The 20,842-nt window shown below is 43.1% G+C and overlaps 1 protein-coding gene across 1 annotated transcript in view; it reads left to right on the forward strand.

The window, feature by feature from the left end:
* Positions 1 to 10,452, forward strand: part of LOC135898991 (uncharacterized) — a 28,012-nt gene extending 17,560 nt beyond the window's left edge. Inside the window, exons 3-6 of the mRNA XM_070521336.1 lie at positions 4,284 to 4,420; positions 4,480 to 4,571; positions 7,084 to 7,170; positions 10,322 to 10,452. Of these exons, the coding sequence (XP_070377437.1) occupies positions 4,284 to 4,420; positions 4,480 to 4,571; positions 7,084 to 7,151 (297 nt within the window). The 3' untranslated portion in view covers positions 7,152 to 7,170; positions 10,322 to 10,452. The remainder of the gene's footprint in view (positions 1 to 4,283; positions 4,421 to 4,479; positions 4,572 to 7,083; positions 7,171 to 10,321) is intronic.
* Positions 10,453 to 20,842: the final 10,390 nt, after the last annotated feature.

The raw sequence follows: 20,842 nt of genomic DNA on the forward strand, positions 1-20,842 counted from the left end.
TCTGTAGGCGCGAATGGTCAACAGAATGTTACCGTGATGTATATTTGCCTAATTAAAAAATTTGGCACCGCAAAAAAATATATGTAATCGCATACTCAAAAAGTGGATGGGGGACAGCGGTATTAAACTTTTAGACCACTATACTTATTATTCGAAAGTTATTGGTTTGTGTGAAACTTGCACCAAGTTGGCTTAATATATAATTTACCTTTCAACCCTAGTTAGTACATGTCATGTAAAAGGAAGCAAATCTCAGTAAGCTTGGGCACTATAACCTAAAGCTACACTAAGGAAAACAGGAATGACCCTTGCTCCTTCAAAAGAGGAACGACGATGTTCCCTATGTTCGTCTTTTAATGGGGTAACTTTCCTCCCTCATGCATTGTCGAAGCAGTTGCTCACCCTTCAAAACCAAGATGGCTGACGGCTGGCAAACGAAGCCAGTAACACGATTATAGGCTCACCAACTGCGCCTATTCTCAGCTGACAGGAAGTGTGTGCTTTGTAAGCGCATTTCACGTGCTCGTAAGAAAAAAGAAGCCTCGCTCAGCTTACTATGACTTATATGAAAATACTACGCAGGAAGTGCAAGCAAGAGAAACTTGTACGGGTGACAACCTCGTGAAACGGAATTCGCACGTTTCGCTCGGCAAGCAAGAAAGCACGTCATTTTTCACGGAGGCCAGGGCACATCAAAATAAGTGGTCACTCAATGACCGCAAGGCGCGCTGTCTTTATATCTCTAAACCTCACAAGGTGTAGCCGTCTGTAGCGGCGTCCGTCCCGTACGCTTTCACCGGGCAATCGGCGCTGACAACAGGCGTCGAACTGACATAAACATCGCGCTTTGAGCAGAGCGGTCCAGCTCACCTGCACCTGACTGAACAGCCCAGAGGAAGCTTGTAATGCATAGCTACGCAGTCGCACAGCACGTTGTATTCTTTTCCGCGCAATCAGCTCTCCAAAACGAGCAAATACGAGCAAATAAGTGCACATATACGAGCACGAACAAAACTGAACAGAGAAATTGTAGTGATAGACGCATTGCATTGTGGCTAACTGCGTGGTTTCATGATCACGGTAACGCCACGAAGCAAGCAGTAGTTAGCGCCACCTACTGGGGATTGAAGTTACTAGGCGTGCCATTGCAAGGCTTCGAGGTTCCCACTGGCTGCGAACCGGCCTTGCAGCCCACGACCAGATTAAGAAAAAAAAAGAAAACCTTTCTTCCAATGGTGCTATGGGCCGAGTAGGAGAGTGCGATGCACCCAAATTCATAGATAAGGAATCGATGCATGAAATGAATTGGTATGGATGCGTACTTCAACATACAACACACAGTACGCATACCTTCCTAATGCAAGATATAATAGCACAGTTTTTTCATTATAAAGAACATAAGCTCCAATCATTGCACTGGTAAAATAATATTAACATAGCTCTAGGAAATATACATAGAATAAAAGCATTTTGATACTCACACGTACTGAGTTGTAAGAAGCATGCATCACGTCAGGACATTTACAGTCACAGTTCTTCAGCGGAAATTTAACGTGGCGTTTTTTGGATGACTATGGTGTCCGTATTTCTGTTCAGGGGCTATTCAGGATACAAAAGCAATTAGGTGGTGACATTTGATGTGCCGAACATCCAATTTAATGATGTGCACATGGAAGTCCAGTGCTTGTTCCAGCCAGCCATATATTCTAAAAGGAATAAAATAAGTTCAATTGTGAATATGTCATTATGAAATGCAAGGACATAACACTATAAAAGTGAAAAAACGTTCATTCATCAACCTCAAAATTATAAGCATGATGCATGAGAAACAAAAAGAAATGAGATCTCTTGGCCTAATTTGTTTTAAATCACACAAACAGCTTAGTTCGAAATGGTGTAGGATAATTTGTTACTATTCGCATAAAACCTTGGCAAACCTACATTTGCCTTCAAATTCCGCCCCCACCTCGATCTGGCCACTGGAACCAGAGTTAAGCGGCGACCATAAAGAAAACACCATAGCCACTGTGGCCAGAAACTTCAGCGGCGCTGGATACTATATCGGTCACTTTGCGCACCACTGTCGAAACACGTACGCGTTTCTACTGAATATATATGCATTTTTCGTCAACGCAACATAATGGACACTTTTTCAATAACAATAATCTCACGACAGTCGCAGGTATCGCGAGAATGAAGAAAAGATATGCACGTAAGCATTACCCCCTGCACGAGCGAAATATCAGAAAAAAACACTATAAGGCCTTGCTTGCATCTCAGTGCAGTAAAGGCTCTCTACAAAGACTGCGTCAAAAACATATAGCCTACTGCTGGGCACAACTCGAACGCGCACATAAATGATAAAGAATGTAATAACTTGCCTGTTTTGCGACCGGCCTTCTTCCATTGACGTTGATGATATCGCACGAACATCGACGAAGCACGAAGCATCGTTGCGCGATGAAGTATCCGTGCAGTTGGTGATCGAAGACGCTCAGATGCAGTCAGTAAGTAAACGGATCGCCCATGGCGCTGGTAGGCATAGACTAGATGGTATCGAAGCCGGTGAAGTTACGATACGCAACACAAAATCACGGCGCAACCGCGCGATTCGTTTCGGGTCCCGGTCATTCGCGGCGCGCGCGCCGAGGGAAGAAAGTTCATCCACTTACGAGTGTCGCGGCGCGTGAAACTTGCTCAGACAAGGAACTCGCTGTCCAGAAGGAGAAAAAGAGCCAGTTGCTCAATTCTCGCTCCCATTTTTTTAGAGTGTATTGCAAATATTCCTATTTCAATTCTGCGATCAGCCCTTCGCAACCACCATTACTTCGCATGTCAGTCACGCAACGTCACACAAACCGCGATAGCTCCCCATCTTCTATAACGTGTAGTATGATTATGCATGATCGGACTCAACAAATGAAATCTAGATATTTCTGATTTCTTTTTATTTCTATTTATTTTTATTTTTTATTTCTGATTTCTTCGGATTTCTGCCTTTTCGCCATTAGACCTCGGCTATTGGTCAAAAGGTTTAGGGCTGCAGCCGCTTTTCCTGCCTGTCATGCGACGTCACAAAACCGCGAAAGCTCACCCCGCCAATGTGAGGTGTACGCGTTAAAGATGCATTATTGCCAAAAAAACTCAATTTTTTTTTAAGAGCCGCAGGCTGCCCTGTTTCGAAAGAAATAAAAGAAGGCTGCCGTCATTCACTCAAGCACTAGCTACTCACAGCTGCCTGAGAGCATGGGTTTATTTGCGTACAATAAAACGCTTTGTGTGGCCTTGTAACGTTCTCGAGCATTTTTGTCACCTTTACAACCTTGCCCTTCCGACGCATCTTTGCTGAGGATCTGTTTTAGCAGCACCCTGAACATTCCTTTGCATGCCGCCACTATTTTAGGCCAGCCACAGCAATCTAAGTAAGGCAAGGCGAACCAATCGCAGACGCAGTCACCACCCTCTTCATCCGGTTATCAATTTTCAATCTACTGGCTCAGCCACATCAAATCCCTGTCCACTTGCGCGTGCTCGATGCCTCTTGTCAACCAATTAGATATGACAAGCCGCGCAGTGTAGGCAGAGTTATTCGTCTTTAAAGTAAACAAAATTGACCTCCTATAAATGAAGCGAGAGTTTGACTGGTCTCTTGAGACAAGCCTGCGGGTCACCACGTGATGTTTGCTTCGGCAGTTACGCGAATTTCACGTCAGAAAATTGGAATTAAAACATACTGGAATAGTTTTACCTCATACGGCTCCTTGTACAATTTATCTTGGCTCGAAGTGGTTCTTATTCATCTCTATGTACCTAAAGTTACGATGTGAACGCATTCTTCGATCAAGACGAAATTTTCTTCAGCCGTTAGACACTCTTTCCGAGGCATATTATAGGTTGACTTCGTAGCTGTTCTGTTATATTTGTGGGTCAGTGGCCACAATATTTTTCGAGGAATATATTTGCATCTGGCGTGCTTCCTAGATTAACTATAATTTTCTAAGTCACTTGGCGCATACTTGGACCACGTGACGAAATGATGTACCTTATTGTTAGAAGTACATTTACCGTACCAAACAAAAGCTTTTGTTTAGCGTCACTGTAGACGTCTTACAGAGAAAAGGCCCGTTGACGCTAGTCAATGAGATTTTCGTCCCGGCCTCGGAGTTACTTCTTTTTTTCTGGAACCATGCAACGCCTTATTAAACAGAACAATTTGTTTAGTCTGCTTATTAGGAATTTAAAAAGATACATTCATTTTTCTTGTGTTTTATATTTTTTTACAGCTCTACTCTAATAGAAGCCTGGTATGGGCTGTGAATACGACTGCAGAAACGAGCACAACATGCCGAGTGGACGTTGTTACGGCCGCGAATCCAAGTAATGTCAACTTTAATCGAACATATTATTGGAAGGATAAGAAGTAAGTTGTCGATTGTTTTGCTAAAAAACATTTGGTATTGAACTCTGGTGTTCCTACAGAACAGTGAACCCCTTGGAGGGAACTTTGGTGGTTCTGAGTATGCTCAGCCATGAAAGTTGGAAATCGGAGGGGATGCTTCTTCATGGGCATGGTAAGTAGCAGACTCTCTATTGCGCCCTATATTCTGTAAGTACGGCATGTTTTTCTTATAGACTGTGTATTTCAAACTGGAAAATGTCAAAAATACTTTGCTGGGTACCCTAGAACAGCGAAAGTGGCAATTTAAGCTCTTACTAACGTTGTTAATTATCCATCAAAATGCGCAAGCATGAAAGCTGCAAAAAATTACCAATTTGTAGCTGGTACTGTGTTTAATGTCAACAAACACGCAACATATATATATATACATATATATCATTGTCACATCTATTCTGACAGTTGGTCCATGTTCGGTCTATGTTCGGTCATTAAGTATCTGTTCGGGGTGGTGGTGCCTTTGTGGTCTTTGCATCTGTGTCATTCAAGCTGTTTTATCCCGCTCTTCCTTTGCTGCCGTCACCACGCTATCGCCCTCATGCATCTTCTTCAACCTGTCATTTCGGCATTGTCATCACTAATTTACCCTCATTCCGTTGCCACCAGGCCGCGTTCTGCTTCTTTCGCCGTAAATCTTTCTTTATTGTATTCTAATCGTAGGGCCGTCATTCAATCATGATTATTCCGCCTTTGTCATCATAAATTCAACGGCCCATCTTTATAGGCAGACTGTTGTCGTGGCACCATCGTAGTCGTGCCATGTTTGTAACTCCATCTTGGTCATGCGACTCTCGTTGGGCCACTGTCCTCGCGCCATAATCTTCAGTTTTGTGATGCATTCATTTTCATGCCATTTTCATCATGCGCTGCTCTCATCCTCACTGTATGGTCATACACAGTCCTGGTCATGCATTTATCGTCATGCTATTGTGGTGCGGCCTTCGTGGTCTTTCCATGGTCATCATTGTGACTTAGACATCCGACTGTCCTCCAGATGTCATCATAGCGTTGTCGTCACGCCATCGTCATCAGTTCCTCGTTTTACGATCGCCACCACTTCACTATAGTCATCTGAGTGCCTTCAAGCTCTCGTCATCATACCAGCTTAGTCTATCCATCGAAGTCTTTCCTGATACGTCATTTTATCGTTATCATGAGCGTCTTTGTTTAGATGTCGTCATACCGTTCATGCCGCCATTTTCTTCAAGTCGTCTTCATCCAGTTGTCGTTGTTAGGCTTTCCTCATAATTTAAAAGTAGACATCTCCTTTTCTAAGATGGGTTTGGGATAGTTGTTTACAATTCATGATCAATGTTATCTGCGCACCACTTGGAACGCGGACAGGGGAAGGACAGACACAAGCGCGAACTTTCGACTGGTTTCGCGAAACGGGTTTTGCGAAACGGGTTTTGCGAAAGATGAGCCATAGAGTGTCGGCCATTGACATGTCTGCCTTGGGTACAGTAAGTATTATTTACAATTTATGCCGCTATTGCTAATCCACGTGATGAAGTCTTTCTTGTTGATTGCGCCTGCAAATTTTACTATATCTTTCACGTTACATCTCATTCATGCATGTATATAAATCACTTGATTTCCTACCATTAATGCCAGTCAAAAATTTGCGCCCTTGTGTGTGTCATTCCCGTGTCCTCATTTCAATTGGTGCGCTAATAACATCGATCTCATTTTCGTCATGCTGTCGCTGTTATAATGCTCCCACATTCAATCCATATCATACGAGAACAAAGAAAAACTGCGCAAAAAAGGACAAGACAGAGAAAGAACCACACGACACAGGCGCAGACTAACAACTGTCGTGTGGTTCTTTCTCTGTCTTGTCCTTTTTTGCGCAGTTTTTCTTTGTTCTCATAATGTCATACCAACTAGCCCCTCACCGTACGCTTCTAGACCATATCATACCTTCGTCACACCATTGTACCTTTGGCGGTGTAATAAAGTGGTCGTCATGTCTCCATGCTGGTGGGTGACCTTGGCAAGAAAGCGCCAAACCAAAGTAGGACGGCATGGCAGTATGTGGCGATAGGCCGAAGCAACTAATGCCTCACAATTACCACTACACGTGTTAAAGAAACGTCGCTTCAGGAATATTGGCGGTCGCTACACTGCCCGATTGCTATCTTCAATACCGTTGACAGCTACCGAAACACGGAATCTGGCGTAATTTTTTTTTCATTTCATTCTTTGGGAAAGCTAAGTAATATTGTAGTGTACGATTTTTTTACAAAAACGCGGATGTGGGTTGGCTGTTTTATCTACTTAAAGTTATTTTAGGTTCGCGGCAGGACGAATGCCTATCTGAGTGATCGCCAATTAGCGCTGTCATGTGTGCGCTGACTACTTCTAGCCTGGTAAATCCTTTCATCGATCACTCTACCAAACATTTGGTTCAGTGGCAGCGCTTCTGGCATTTTGATCATTCTGTCTATCCAAGAAACACCCGAATACCTGCTACATAATATAAATGGCTTACATGACGTGATTCAGCATACGCCAAGTTACCATGCCCGTTACTGCTGTTTGCTCTATAATGAGCATGGCTGCGGGATAGCGGTGTGCTATAGATACGGGATTAATTTATTGTAATGTTTTTTGTTTTTTTCCAGATGCCACGATATTTTGGGAGGAGGAACTCTTATCTGTTGATGATACCATAGTGTGTGGCGTTTTCTAAGTGAGACCTCAATTTGGGCGTAAGTACGGGGAAAGTGGCTATTTATTAAAATATAGGAGTAGAACCAAAGAAATATGTTTATCATTCAACTATATCTTAGTCTGTATTTTTCTTTAAGCAAAGTAAAAATGATCGCTGGAAGCAATGCTGTGATAGGATGTCCAAATAGTGAAGTACCTCCTTTAAACCATACGTTCCGACACTATCAAAATACTCCTTTTAATTTATTGCACACGCAAATGATTTGAACAAACCTTAAGTACGACGTCATAATTCTGCGGAAATCCGCGAGGTGGCGAGAACTAGTTAAGGAAGGGAAATGAGACATCCACCTAAACGTGGGTGATTACTGCAACCTGAAATGCACAACATTGGTAAAAATGCCGAATTATTGGGCTGACACGTAGCGCTTCGATGCATTGTTGGCAAACCCTGAAGCGTTACGCGTAACACTGAGAAATGTGGCTTTGCTCAGAATTTGTATGCTATCAAATGAACAACAGTTATTGCACATGGGGGAATGAGGGAATTTGCCGGTGTCATGAGGGCAATGACCGGCGTCGAACACGTCATGCTGCCGCATGACGCACTTCTAAATGATGCGCATGCACCAGCGGGCCATGTATTTCGGAAGCCACGCGCAGGTATTGCGGGGCAGCGCTGGGTAGCGCCGGTTGCACTGAATGTGAAGCATTAGCTGGGGCCCATCTGCGATGCGGCCTATTCAAATACATGCACAACGATAAAAACATTTTGCTGAGATAACATCTGAGACGATTTTAATAAAATGTGTTGTATGTGAAAGATAAAATTACATTCTCGTGACCGTTGCAAGTAGAATTTCGATTTAGAGCTTGAATTTTATTAAAAAGGTTTTCACACGTGCGAAAGCCTAAAAAAAGTAGAAGGACAAAGTTTACAAATTAAGAGCTCTGCATCAATCGATATCGCGGTTCTGTAAACGGCCACTACAAGATCCTAGAAACCAGACAAACTTGGTATGTAAACTTTATATTTTACGGGAAGTTGTTACGTTGTAAAGAAGGTTTCTGCAAAAGCTGTATTTACGTATTACAGATTTTGTTTAGATTCATGTGTGACATATCAATTTTGTCAGCTTGAGAGTGCTGTGAGATTCAATTCACAGAATCGGGATGAGATTTTTTCTTGCTCAGTTACAGAGTTGTAAAGTGTATAGTTTCGTTTTCTGAAATATTTTATTCTGCCAATTTTTAATAAAACATTTACGAAAATTTTGATTATACGATCACTAGTTTCTGACATATTCTTTCAAATGCAACAAACCTCTTCAAATTTTGTGCTGTTGTTGCCGAGAAAACTAATTCTCCTTTTACATGTATTTAGAAAGGAGCACCCGAGCTAAACCTTCCTTTTAAGGAAGCTCGATAGTCGAGTCCCGCTGCAGCACACGCGCCATAAATAAATCGTTTCGATGGCTGCAATAGGTTATGTCACTACATTCATTCAATACTAAGCGCATGATGGTCGAGAGTCATCGGGAGATGCGCGTGATGGGCTCTGCAAATAGTTCCACCTCCCAATGGGTCTGTCGTGTCCGTAGGCAAACACACGGGAAGCGCACGCCGCATGTGCCGCATAGTTCCCTGCAGTATCAGCAGATGGCGCTCGCCTCTGCGCATCCGCGGCGGCGCCGGCAATGCTGGGGAAAAACGAACCGTAAAGCTTGGTTCCGCGCATGGCGCTCGCTGCAAGCGTTTCAATGTAAAGATTACAGTTTCATAGGCTGCACTTGCGCGGAAGCGGCAAGTATAGTATACGAAGCAAGTAGTGACGTAAATACACTTTCGTGTGCAAGGACAACTTGCCTAGCAGGTGATTTGTGTTGTGACCATGCTCTCAGGAGGCAACGTATTGTGAGCACATCCGCAGAACAGCTTGCAAACGAGGCCCGGTGAAGCTGTCCTTGGGTGAATTTCTCTTCTTGCTTGTGCACACTTTGCAGGCGCACGAAGTAGCAGCCCAAGCCAATTAATAGGCAGTGGAAATGTCTTGGGCTAACAGTTACGTAAAGTCCAGGTGATTTTCGCCATGTGTGTAATTTCTAGGTATACGTCGCAATAAGTAATCGTTTTAGATCGTCGTTTATGGTTTCGCTGTGCAACCACGTTGAAGCGTGAGTTGGAGATGTTTTTTTTCTCCGATGGAATCACATCTTGTGAACAAGAGGAGAATATATTTGCTTGACTATTAACATGAACCTAGCTTCCTTTGAACCTAAGCGGTTTTTATTTGAAGAAATCACTCATTAGAGAGCGTGGTACGTGGGAATTTGCGCGTAATGATTTCTTCCTCTCCGACTTTTTTTTGTATTTGCCAATGCTACTGTGGTTCAATATCTAGTCTTTATATATGAGGAGATGAAAATAATAAAATGCCTCCTTATAACAGTTAAATTATTGTACATAGTACTATATTTTCTCTGCAGTTTTTCAATGTCCTATGTTATTCATTTTTACGTCATACAACAAAATTCGAAAGATCGTTCTAACGAAGTCAGGTAGCCTGAAGTTGCCTAAGAAGGGGACTTATAAATCTATTGTTAAGGCATTTTATTTTTGGTGAAGCAGTTGTACTATAATATAGCTAGGACGTATGATACTTTATCGTCATTTATTTCAGCAGTCTATGTTGGCTTTCATTTATGAATTATCACATTTACTTACACTGTGATATATTTATTAGCTTCAGTATATTCAGGATCAGTTAAATTTTCTGGTTAATATTTAATTTGGTTTCCTATTATTATTCACATTTTCCATCATGTATTGGTAATCGATCATTCAATAAGTATTCATGATAATTTCCATTTAACCCTCTGAGAAGAAAACATTTTTCTAAAATAATAATTGTGTGATGTAAAATAAAAAGTTTCTTTTAGGGGTGGCTTGGGTGCTATAGGTATTAAAAGGAAGATGGGGTTGTAGTAACTTCACATCCTGATCCATTCCGCTGTATTCGTGTAACGGTTTCTTCTTCAACAGTAAAATAAAAAGTACTGCCTTTTTTCAGCTTGATAGGTAGGTGATATCAATGTACGAAATAACGTTTATTAAAGCATGCCGGAATGGGAACATAGTTGCGATGTCATATATTCTACTTGTTTACAGATTTTTTTTTCATGTTTGCAGGCCCGTGATATGAGCTGCGTCTGTTGAATTCAGCAGTGAGAAATATCCCAGACAAATGCCTGAATTTAATCAAGAACCGTGCCATTTACGGCCAGCGATGGAAAAGTTTGTACAATTCAACCTGTCAAAACATTATCCAAAATGACCAACGCTAAAGTGACTTTGTAACTTCAGAAATAAACATGAATTTTAATACACTTTAAAAATAAATCGTTTGGTTATGCGCGACTGTCGTAAACAGTGCATTTGTGCACATAGCAATGGGTGCTTCTCGCAGCCTTTCGTTGTTGTTCTGTCGTTATATATATGTCAACTGCAGTACTGCCAGTGACTGTATTTCAGTTCCGATTACGCGCGGTCAGTGCTCAATTTTTTTTATTAAGTTGCATCACCTATGTTTCCGAATATATAAATTATATCATCGGAAGCCAACACACAAAGACACCAACGACAACACAGAGTAACTTAATTAAATAAATTATAAATTAATGAAAATGACAATGGATGAAAACACAACTTCCCACAGTTGGGGAATGATCCCGAATCCTTCGCATTACGCGTGTGATGATCTAACCTATTGAGCTACCACAATGCGGTCTTCCCATGCACTTTCTGAGGTATTTATGTGTTACTTCTAGAAATACCTCTGTAATTGTTCACGAGCGCCACCACGCAGAAACATTGGCGGTATGAATAATGAAATTCGGGCACCTCGGTTAAAGCCATCATTTCGTGTTCACACACACACACACGCACATATATATATATATATATATATATATATATATATATATATATATGTATATACAGCCCGTGAACGAGCACTACCGCTCTATGGCACACACATACGCTGTATCCACTTTGACATCACAAAGCCGGCGCTGTCAAACAGTGGCAACAATGTTGCCTCAGTGGAAGCGGTGCGAAACTTTACTTTTCCGTGCTATTAGAAAGCATTGTTTTTGGAAAACCTTACAGTAATATATCAAGGGACCCTTAGCTGGTCTCACACGACTTTTCTCTGAGAAGTATACTGTTGTATGTGCGAAATACGTGTAAAGAAATACTAAGCCTTAGAACAGAGTCTTGAAGATGACATAGAGCTAAAAAATGAAACTCTAAGTGGGCAGGCTTCAGAAGCAACTGCTGAAGTGGGTGATAAGGCACCAAGGGAACCAGTTGTTAAGCTCTCCCAAGTGACAAAGGCCCTTATCCAGAAACGGACAAGGAATTGAAATGTCCAATTCAAGAGATTGGGCAGATTTCGGGGAACTGCCAAATCTGATCCGTTTTTCTTAAAGCTGACAAAATAGCTGGTATTCGAAATTTAAACCTAAGAAAAACTGAAGCGGTAAAAAATTGACAGGGCGTGAAATGAGTGAGGTGGAATCTTTGCATAGGACAAACCAAGATGAATGCACTGAATAATAAGCAAAGTAATATCGTTGGTAATTTCGGAGATTAGATGAAAGCAGCGGAGCAATTGTATACTGACCAGTGCAGTACACATAGCAGCCATGATACCTCAATTTGAAGTAGTACCGAAAGTAATCAGCAGGTTAGTAAGGCTTCTCCTATAACCAACGATGAAGTTAGAAGGGCCTTGCAACACATAAAACAGGGGAAAGTGGAGGAGAAGATGAAATAAAAACCGATTTAATCATACATGGAGGAGACGTCCTGCTTAAAAAACTTCTAGCATTTTATATGAAATTTCTCATGACTTCAAGGGTCCCAGAGAAGTCGAAGAATGCTAAATTTATACTAATCCCTAAAAGGCAAGACAGTAAATAATTCAAATATTATAGACTCGACAGGCTACTTCCAGACATTGTATGTAATATTCACGAATATAATTTCCAAAAGAATCAGGACAACGCTTGACTTCAGTCAAATAAAAGAACAAGTCGGCTTCAGGAAGGGATACTACAAAATGGATTACATCCATATAATCGATGAGGTAATCGAGAACTCTGCAGAGTACAGTCACTCTATGTCGTTTTTATAGATTACGAAAAACCTTTTGATTCAGTCGAAATATCAGCAATCATATGGTCATTACGTAAGCAAGGAGTACATTAGGCTCGCCTAAATATATTGAAAAAATATCAACAGAAATCACACAGCTACCTTAATTCTTCGCAAGAAAAGTAGAAATATACCATAACGAAAGGGGTTAAGCAAGGAGACTATCTCTACAATGCTATTCACTGCGTGCTTGGAAGGCTTAGGGGTGAGGAGCAATGACGAATATTTCAGAAACATCTGGCTTGCTGATGGCATTGTCCCGTTCACCAACATTTGCGACTAGTTACAACAAATATTTGACGATTTTAACAGATAGTGTGTTAGAGATAGGGTGAAGATTATTATGCAGAAGACAAAGATAATGATCAATAGCAGGGCAAGGAAACAAGAATGCAGGATCGCAAGTCAGCCTTTAGGGTCTGTGAAATCTACAGAAGAATAAAAATGGGTTGGAGCGCATACGGCAGAAAGCCTCAAATCCTAATAGGAAACCTACTATCATCGTTGAAAAGGAAAGGGTACAGTGAGTCTGTTTTGCAGATGGTAACATGTGGGGCAGAAACTTGGACACTGAGGGGAAGCTTGAGAACAAGTTAAGGACCACACAAAGAGCGATATAACGGAGAATGTAGACTTGACGTTAAGAGACAGAAAGAGAGTGGTGTGGATTAGAGAGCAAACGGGATTAGCCATTTTCTAATTGACATTAGGAGTAAAAAATGGAGCTGGGCATGTACTGTAATTTCTAAGTTAGAGAACTGGTGGACCATTATGTTTACAGAAAATGGGCCAAGAGAGCGGAAGCGCAATTGAGTATGGTAGAACACGAGGTGGGGCGATTTAGGAAGCCAAAAATTTAAGAATTTAAAACGTTAAAAAGCCACACACACACACACACACACACACACACATATATATATATATATATATATATATATATATATATATATATATATATATATATATATATATATATATATATATATATATATATATATATATATATATATATATATGCTGGACTGCGATGCACATATCCTCGTATCAGCTACCTGGCGAGCTATTCTTGCTCGAGGCATGTGTCCAGAGCATATGCGTTATGGGGGAATGAAGCAGCAACCCTACAGGAGAAATAGTGGCGCATAGCCGGCGGTGGCATGCCGGGACAATCTGTAGGCAAAGGTAACGTGGTGCTTGTGGCTTTCCAATCATGGCGATCAATAGATGCGTACATACACAGCATATCCGTCAGGGTTCGGTTGATGTGCTCAGTAAGACTGCTACGAGAGCTGCTACGAAAAATTTTGTCAATGACATTTGCTAGAAAACAGCGACGACGAGCTGGCGCGGAGACCCGTATCACATAATGAAGTTATGAGCAGAAAGGCTGCAGCGTATGTACCGCAGCTACTGGACTAATGGGCGCACGTGATGACATATCTGGTCCTATAGTCAGCCGTGAAGGCAATCAATTTGTAGCCGGATAGCAACGTAGGGAAATGTCCGAGCAAACCAAGGGCGACGCGAACGAAGGGATGGCTCAGACGGGTAGCTTGGCGGGAAAACATTTCGATAAAGAACCAACACGCATTGAGAGACATAGTGATAGCCCTCGCAAAGTGCCTATAGTACCACGGGAATGCTAATTCATTAATAGATTTGTGTATTGTAATGTATCAGCGACTTCTTCTGTGCCCGTCCCTCAACACTCCTCAGGGTTTGAAGCGTAACGAGTACCTGCTAAACGACCACTCCACAAATTACATGGCAACGTCAGAAGCAACGCTTTTTGCGTTTTATGGGAATAACTAAGAATGGTAAACACAGGTTTTTATTGACTTCAGATGATTTTGGCTATTGCCTACTAAGGCTTTCTTTGAAGAAAAGAGAATCACGTACAAGCTATATACGTTAAATCTTCGTGTTTTGAGCATTCGTTCACCATCTATCCACCCCTGCCAGACAATATTGCTGCTTTCAAGCAATTGTGGCCCCAGACACATGTTAGTATATTAGGTCATCAGGCAGGAAATCTGTTTCGTATTGTCTATGAAGACAAAAACGCAAAATATTGAAACTAAAACCGAATCGTTGATACAAAATGTAAAGTCAAGATTCCTTCCTATCAATGCGACATGTTTAAGACACCACAATCAGGAGTCGAACATGAACTATCTGGCGAAATTTTTAAACTCGTTTTTGTACGGCTAACTCGATATAATGGCTACAAGGAACTTAAAGAATCGCGTGCGTGTGCCAAATACAGTGTAGCCCGGAGGCTTACAAATGTGCAATCTGCAGTGGACTTCACCATTAAAATTTTTCCCACAGCCAACATTCCATGACGCGTTGCTTTGGGACAGGATAGGATAGGAATAAACTTTATTTGTCCAGCAGTTGTTGATGTTGGTGCCCGGGGCTAGGCTGCCAGTGGACCATCGCCCGAGGAAGATCTTTCGAGATCCTCGGCAACGGCCCTGGCCCGCTGGACGGCCCACTCCTGGTCTTCGGGTGCCTCGCTGAGGAGGGCGGCTCGCCATCTCTCAGCGAGGCGCCCCGCTTCAGAGGGTTCCGCTGTTGTATTCCCCCTGCCTCTTTGTCCCTGTTCCACGTGGCGTTGGCATTCCCAAAGCACATGGGCCATATCAGCCCGTTCGTGCTCGCACCACGGGCAGCCGGGCGACGGGTGCAGCGCGGGCCACAGGCGGTGCAGGTGGTAGGGGTTGGTGAAAGTGCCCGTCTGCAACCGTCTCAGATCGACCGCCTGGGACCTGTCTAGACGCCCGTGGGGTTGTGGATATTTTCTTCTTTCTTTCCGATAGTGACCAATCACCTCTCTGTACGTTGCCGGAAACTCCCTGACATCGCACTCGGCGTCCGCGTGATTCCCAGCTCCGTCCGCGGCGATTTGTGTTGTATTGGTAACGACAGCGGCCGCGCCAGACGGGGTGGCAGCCGCCGTCGCCGTCACTCCTCCGCTAGCGCTTTTTTTTTTCTATTTGCGTTCGAAAGCGCACATCTCTAAAAGGGCTGTCTGTAGGCGTCGCTAGCACAAACAGATTGCGCGGGCATCTCAGATGGGGCTATGTATTATTTCTGAACGCGTCATTTTGTTTTCACACGTTGAAGAAATCGCACGCGTTTTTTTTCTAACAATATCGTTTTGCAAAGGCAAGGTTCACCGATTTCACTCTACAGAATTGTTTCGCCGGTTCTTGCTTGCAGGGAAAGGACGAATCATGTATCCATGTGTCCAGAAGCAAATGACTGAGGATTCAGGTTGCGGGAAAGAAATCAGAGGAAGATTTGCTGCTTGTCATTTTTAAAGCGTGTGTGTGTTTTAACTGTGGCATTTTATTACATGGAGTAAAATGTTGATAACGCACTCGTGCATATACATATATATATTTCTAGAGAGCTAGCTGTTAAGCCTCGCCGGTTTATATTGCAGGTCGCGCGCTGCAGACGACGGCGCTGGCCATGATGTTGAATATATACTGATGAAGAAGATTAAGGGGTAATACAATGCTCACACAATTTCCCCCGCGCGTGGAAGCGGTCAGGGGGCACCATACAGTCGTCAGTAGTTCGTAAGCTAAGGCGCGGTTCGTGCACGTCGTCGGAATTCTCGGTCTCAGTCAAGTTAACGAGGCGTTGACGGCACGACATGAAAGCAGACGCCGAAAAGAGAGAGTCCCACCCTAGTATAAGCACGTAAGCTTAGGAAGGAAACACTGCGAAATGGATATGGTGGCGTATCCTGTCGATCGAAACTCTAAGGGTGCATTGCACGGATGGCCGAATCACAACATTGTTTGCACCACGAAAAAGAGCTCCACTCTAAGGTGTAGTAACTTTCCGTAGACGAGAGCACAAACCAGCATGATAATAAAAATAGCTGCTCCCGTATCAATCAATGCTAGAACTGCTACACCTTCTGCACATACGAATAAAGTATTGGCCGGGCACGCTGGAGGAATTGTAGTGTGGGCGAGCCATGCAGCTTTCCCTCCAAAACCTCCACCATCTAGTTTTCGTATAGGTAATCAGGAGTGCGGGTGGCCGGTTGCAGGAGTGATGTCGAGCTTCGAAGAGAGGAGGGTGAGCGGCGCGCCCTGGATGGTAGTTGCGAGGCGCTTCGGGAGGTGGAGAAAGTGAGCGTCGGGAGAGCCGGCGCTGGTAAGGACTCGGAGGAAGCAACGTGTTTCTCTCATAAATATCGTAGCCACGGCGTTCGTCCTGTTGTCGTCTTCGGCAAAAACGTTATATGTGCCCGCGAGTACCGCAGTAATAACAAATGGGGCGGGGCGTAGGCCGGGTAGTGTAGAATGCTGTAGCAGGCAGACTGGCTGGTACAGTTGCCGGATGGTTGGGGGCAGTAGCAGGAGCCGGAGGCGCTGTTCGAACGAACGCTGGTTGCATAGCCGCAACCTGAGCATACGAGGTAGATGGCGAAGGAGGGGCACAGCTGGCAGCGCAGGTCATGGAGGACAGCTCCTCTTTGATGATGTCGCGCAGGCCAGGAACCGAAGGTTGAGGCTGGAGAATGGGAGCATTGAGCAGGCCACACGCTTGGAGCTCTTCGCGTATGAGAGTCCGAATCAGCATACGCAGGTCGGTATCCGACAAAGGAAGCGCGCCACCGGCGACAGGTTGTAAACGGATGGCTTCCATTGCGTTAGGAAGGCGCGATCACATTGTTAATGGTATTTGGATTCTTGATCGCCAGTGCATTGAACGCGACGTGGGCAATGCTCTTTAGGATACGAAGAACACGATCAGATTCCGTAATTATGGTGTCAACAAAGCGACAAAGGGCGAGGACGTCCTCGATGTAAGATGCGTATGTTTCGCCGGGAAGTTGCGTGCGTCCATCAAGCTCTTTCTTGGCGACCTCAGAGCGGACGTTGAGAGTGCCAAAAATCTGACGAAGCTGGTGTTTGAATGCTGCCCGGTCAGGCAAGGTGCTCTCGTGTTTGAGAAACCAAGTCTTGGCAACGTCAGTGAGGTAGAATGCGACGTTGCGAAGCTTGTGCATATTATCCCACCGGTTAGACTCACTCACGCGGTCATAATTGTCCAGCAAGTCGTGAACATCGCCACTACGAAGGCCAGCGAACATGGTGGGATTGCGCTGCCGTGCGCTGATGGTCCATGAAGGAATGGCTGGTGGGGCAGAGACGGTGATGCCGGAGGCTCCTGGAGGATCTTCGTGGGGCATCCTGGCGGAAAGGCGGAGCAAGTGGTGACCTGAGCGAAGTTCGAGGGAAACTGGAAGGCGTAGATGAGCAAGGGATTGGGAGCAGTTTACACCACGTGCGAAACAGCTGTGAAGCCTCAACTGTGTATTTCGCAGGTCGCGTGCTGAAGACGATGACGCTGGCCGTGATGATGAACATATGCAGTGGAAGAAGAGGAAGGGGTAATATAATGCTCACAATATATATATATATATATATATATATATATATATATATATATATATATATATATATATATATATATATATATATATATATGTGTGTGTGTGTGTGTGTGTGTGTGTGTGTATATATATATTTGTGTGTGTGTGTTCGAAGCCAATAGTAAAGACATATACTTCGCTCAGCTGAACTGCAAAATATTGCAAATATCACAAAGGCAGCATAAAGATCTGGCAGGACAGAGCACTGACTGTTAGTTACAGTCGCTATATGCACATGAAATCTAGACATAAAAAGTAGACTAAACTGCCGGCAATGGTCATGTCTCTCCAAGAGACCACTAAAGAATAAAAGGTAACTCTTTATAATTCTATCTCATAAATTACTGATCTAATTAAACTTTAAACACATGTCCCCTTGTGTGTCACAAATGCACTGTTCTCATTACATATGCATGATTACCAGCCTTGGTGAAAGAATGACTTGCACTGTTTCATAGAAACACCGGTAAAAATGCTGCTTCTCACTTTCTGCTGTGACAGCACACTTGTGTGCAGTTGTGAACGCAGCTACCTATAGGACTCAAACAATGTTTTGGCTGCACAGGTACCGTCTACCGTACACCTGGTTCAAGATGGCTTGCATCTCAGAGTGTGCAGCCACACTAGTGGCACAGCATTCTTTTTTCACCTTGCCAGTTGATGCCAGTTGATAAACTCGCAAGGTGAAAACTGGAAGGTAAAAACGGCTTCACGGGGCCCAGGAAACCGTTACATGGCAGCGGCTATACAAGGTGCGGAGGAAAAGGACTAAGATACACTGTTACAAAGGCGAAAATGAAAAGGATGCAGATTACAATGCATAATATAACATTCATAAATCACACAAATACACTTGAAATACGATACACATGAAAATGCATATGCAAATTTCGACACGTAGTACCGCATATTTACACTCACACAAATACATTAAAAATGCTGCCAAAAATAATGTTTTTTTTTTAGTTATACAAGTTATGCCTATCGTTTGCCGGAATAGCTAGCCTACCACCAGTTAGAGGTATCCGCGGCCAAAATTTAAATAAATCTGGTTTGCCGTCGCAATTATCTTGTAACATTTCAATATAAATGATGCTAGTCTCATTCATGGGCTTCATTTGTGTTGGCTTTAGGTGGTCTTGAATAACGATATCCAGCTCCTTTGCTCCCCTGTTTCTCCAGTTTATTGGTTGCGAGAGTCTCGAAAATGACATCCATGATGTCATTAGGTAGCATGTGAAGGTTTATTAGCGACGTGCCTGCCCTTCTAAGATCACCTGTTACGTGACGGTATCGGGCCAAAAAGGATGTACCATGCCCGTTCACCGTGGCTCTGAGTGGCACTGGATAACACTCCTAGAGCTAGATCCAGTAAAATGCATAAATAGCCAAGTTAGGGGATGAATTTAGAGCCGTCGCTGTAGTGCAATTTGTAGTGCAATGAACGCGTTATGCGGAGGTTGTAAGTTCGGGTCCCACCACCGAAAACTTATCTTTTCACCCATTTCCATTTTGATTTCTTCGTTATTGTCTATAGTGAAACTTCAACCACAATCAAATTCCCCAATGCTTTCCTGGTTTCATTACTTGTTAGTTTTATGTGATCATAATTAACACATTCGAGCCCCTTTTTCCCCTTCATCGATATATCTTGAACCACATGCTTGTACCACACGTCACAGGGACACCATTTTTACGATTTCCGCTAGACAGACATGAGCTCGCTGCACTTTCAAGATTTGTTAAACATGTAGTGAGAGGGGAAAATCACATGCGACATACATGTAAGCTTACAGAAGCAGAATGATTTAGTGCGTTGTCATACACAATAGAAAGAAAGAGTTAATACGGTATCCATAAAGGCGTGTTATTGAAGTCGCCAATTTTGAGGCATCGCTGTGACGGCATGATTTGTTACACTAAACGTCCAGACGCATATTTCATTTGCACAAATTGGTAGCTGAAGAACAGTTGATACGCATTTCACAAGACGAAGGCGTAAAGCATTGAAAGATGTGGATTTGTCGACACCATCTATGACAGCATTATGGTGCGTGTAGTGTTGAGACGTCGAACCACCTTCACTGTGCACAAACAAAAGCCTAAGTAAAATAACAAAAGCCTAAATAAAAGTGGCATGCACTCGAGCAGCAAGGCAAATTGATTCATTGACATGAAAGATGGCAAATGTTTTCCTGCGGAATCACGTGACTAAACTGATAGAATCTTCATTGAAACAATGAAAACTTTCAAACCAAGCCGTATCATTTGGGCTATTCCTCAAGTATTCCGCGTACCACTGTATTTTAGCGAAGATCATTCGTTCCAACAACTTCGCTACAGAAATTGACAGTTCGATGGGGTGGTGTTACATCGGTGCTAAAGGATAACTGGCAGTTCCCAGAAGCAGGTAGCGAGCGCCTGTTCTATATTTGATGAACGTTGAACTCTGTCCGCCTATCATTATTAATGTCAAGCATCACTTTTTTTGCCCGGCTAAGAAACTAATATGTCGCAAGATGCCGTAAGGTATGCCACCTGATCTACGTGTGCGATTCTACAAGCCAAGCACTCCTACGAAATTTTTTAGGGGTGAAACGAAGGTACATTTCTAAATAGTGCGAATGTTGAATTCTATGCACATAGGTCAGCAATCGTCAGCAATCGCTACAGCAATCGTTACATTACCGGTAAAGAATGCAATGACTGAAATTCCAGGAACTTGTGACCAGAAATGAATATGTATAATCATCTCGATATTTATTACAATATAACATTTTATTTATTAGCAGCCAAAATTATACAGCGAGCGGATTCCACGGAACTGCCTGCAGTGCAGAAGTTGATTATCCTCGTCAAGCCTTGATGTAAACATCAATTTAAGAAACATTCAGTTCGGAACTACTGATATTCCTATTGTGAGCTATTGGTGTACGCTAATTTTAATATATTTATTATTGTATGCTTTCTCTTTATCAGTACAAGGCAATAGTATTCGAGACAAGAGATAAATTTCACGCTGAGGTTGA

The sequence above is a fragment of the Dermacentor albipictus genome, chromosome 7 (assembly GCF_038994185.2).
Source record: "Dermacentor albipictus isolate Rhodes 1998 colony chromosome 7, USDA_Dalb.pri_finalv2, whole genome shotgun sequence".
Classification (NCBI taxonomy): Eukaryota; Metazoa; Arthropoda; class Arachnida; order Ixodida; family Ixodidae; genus Dermacentor; species Dermacentor albipictus.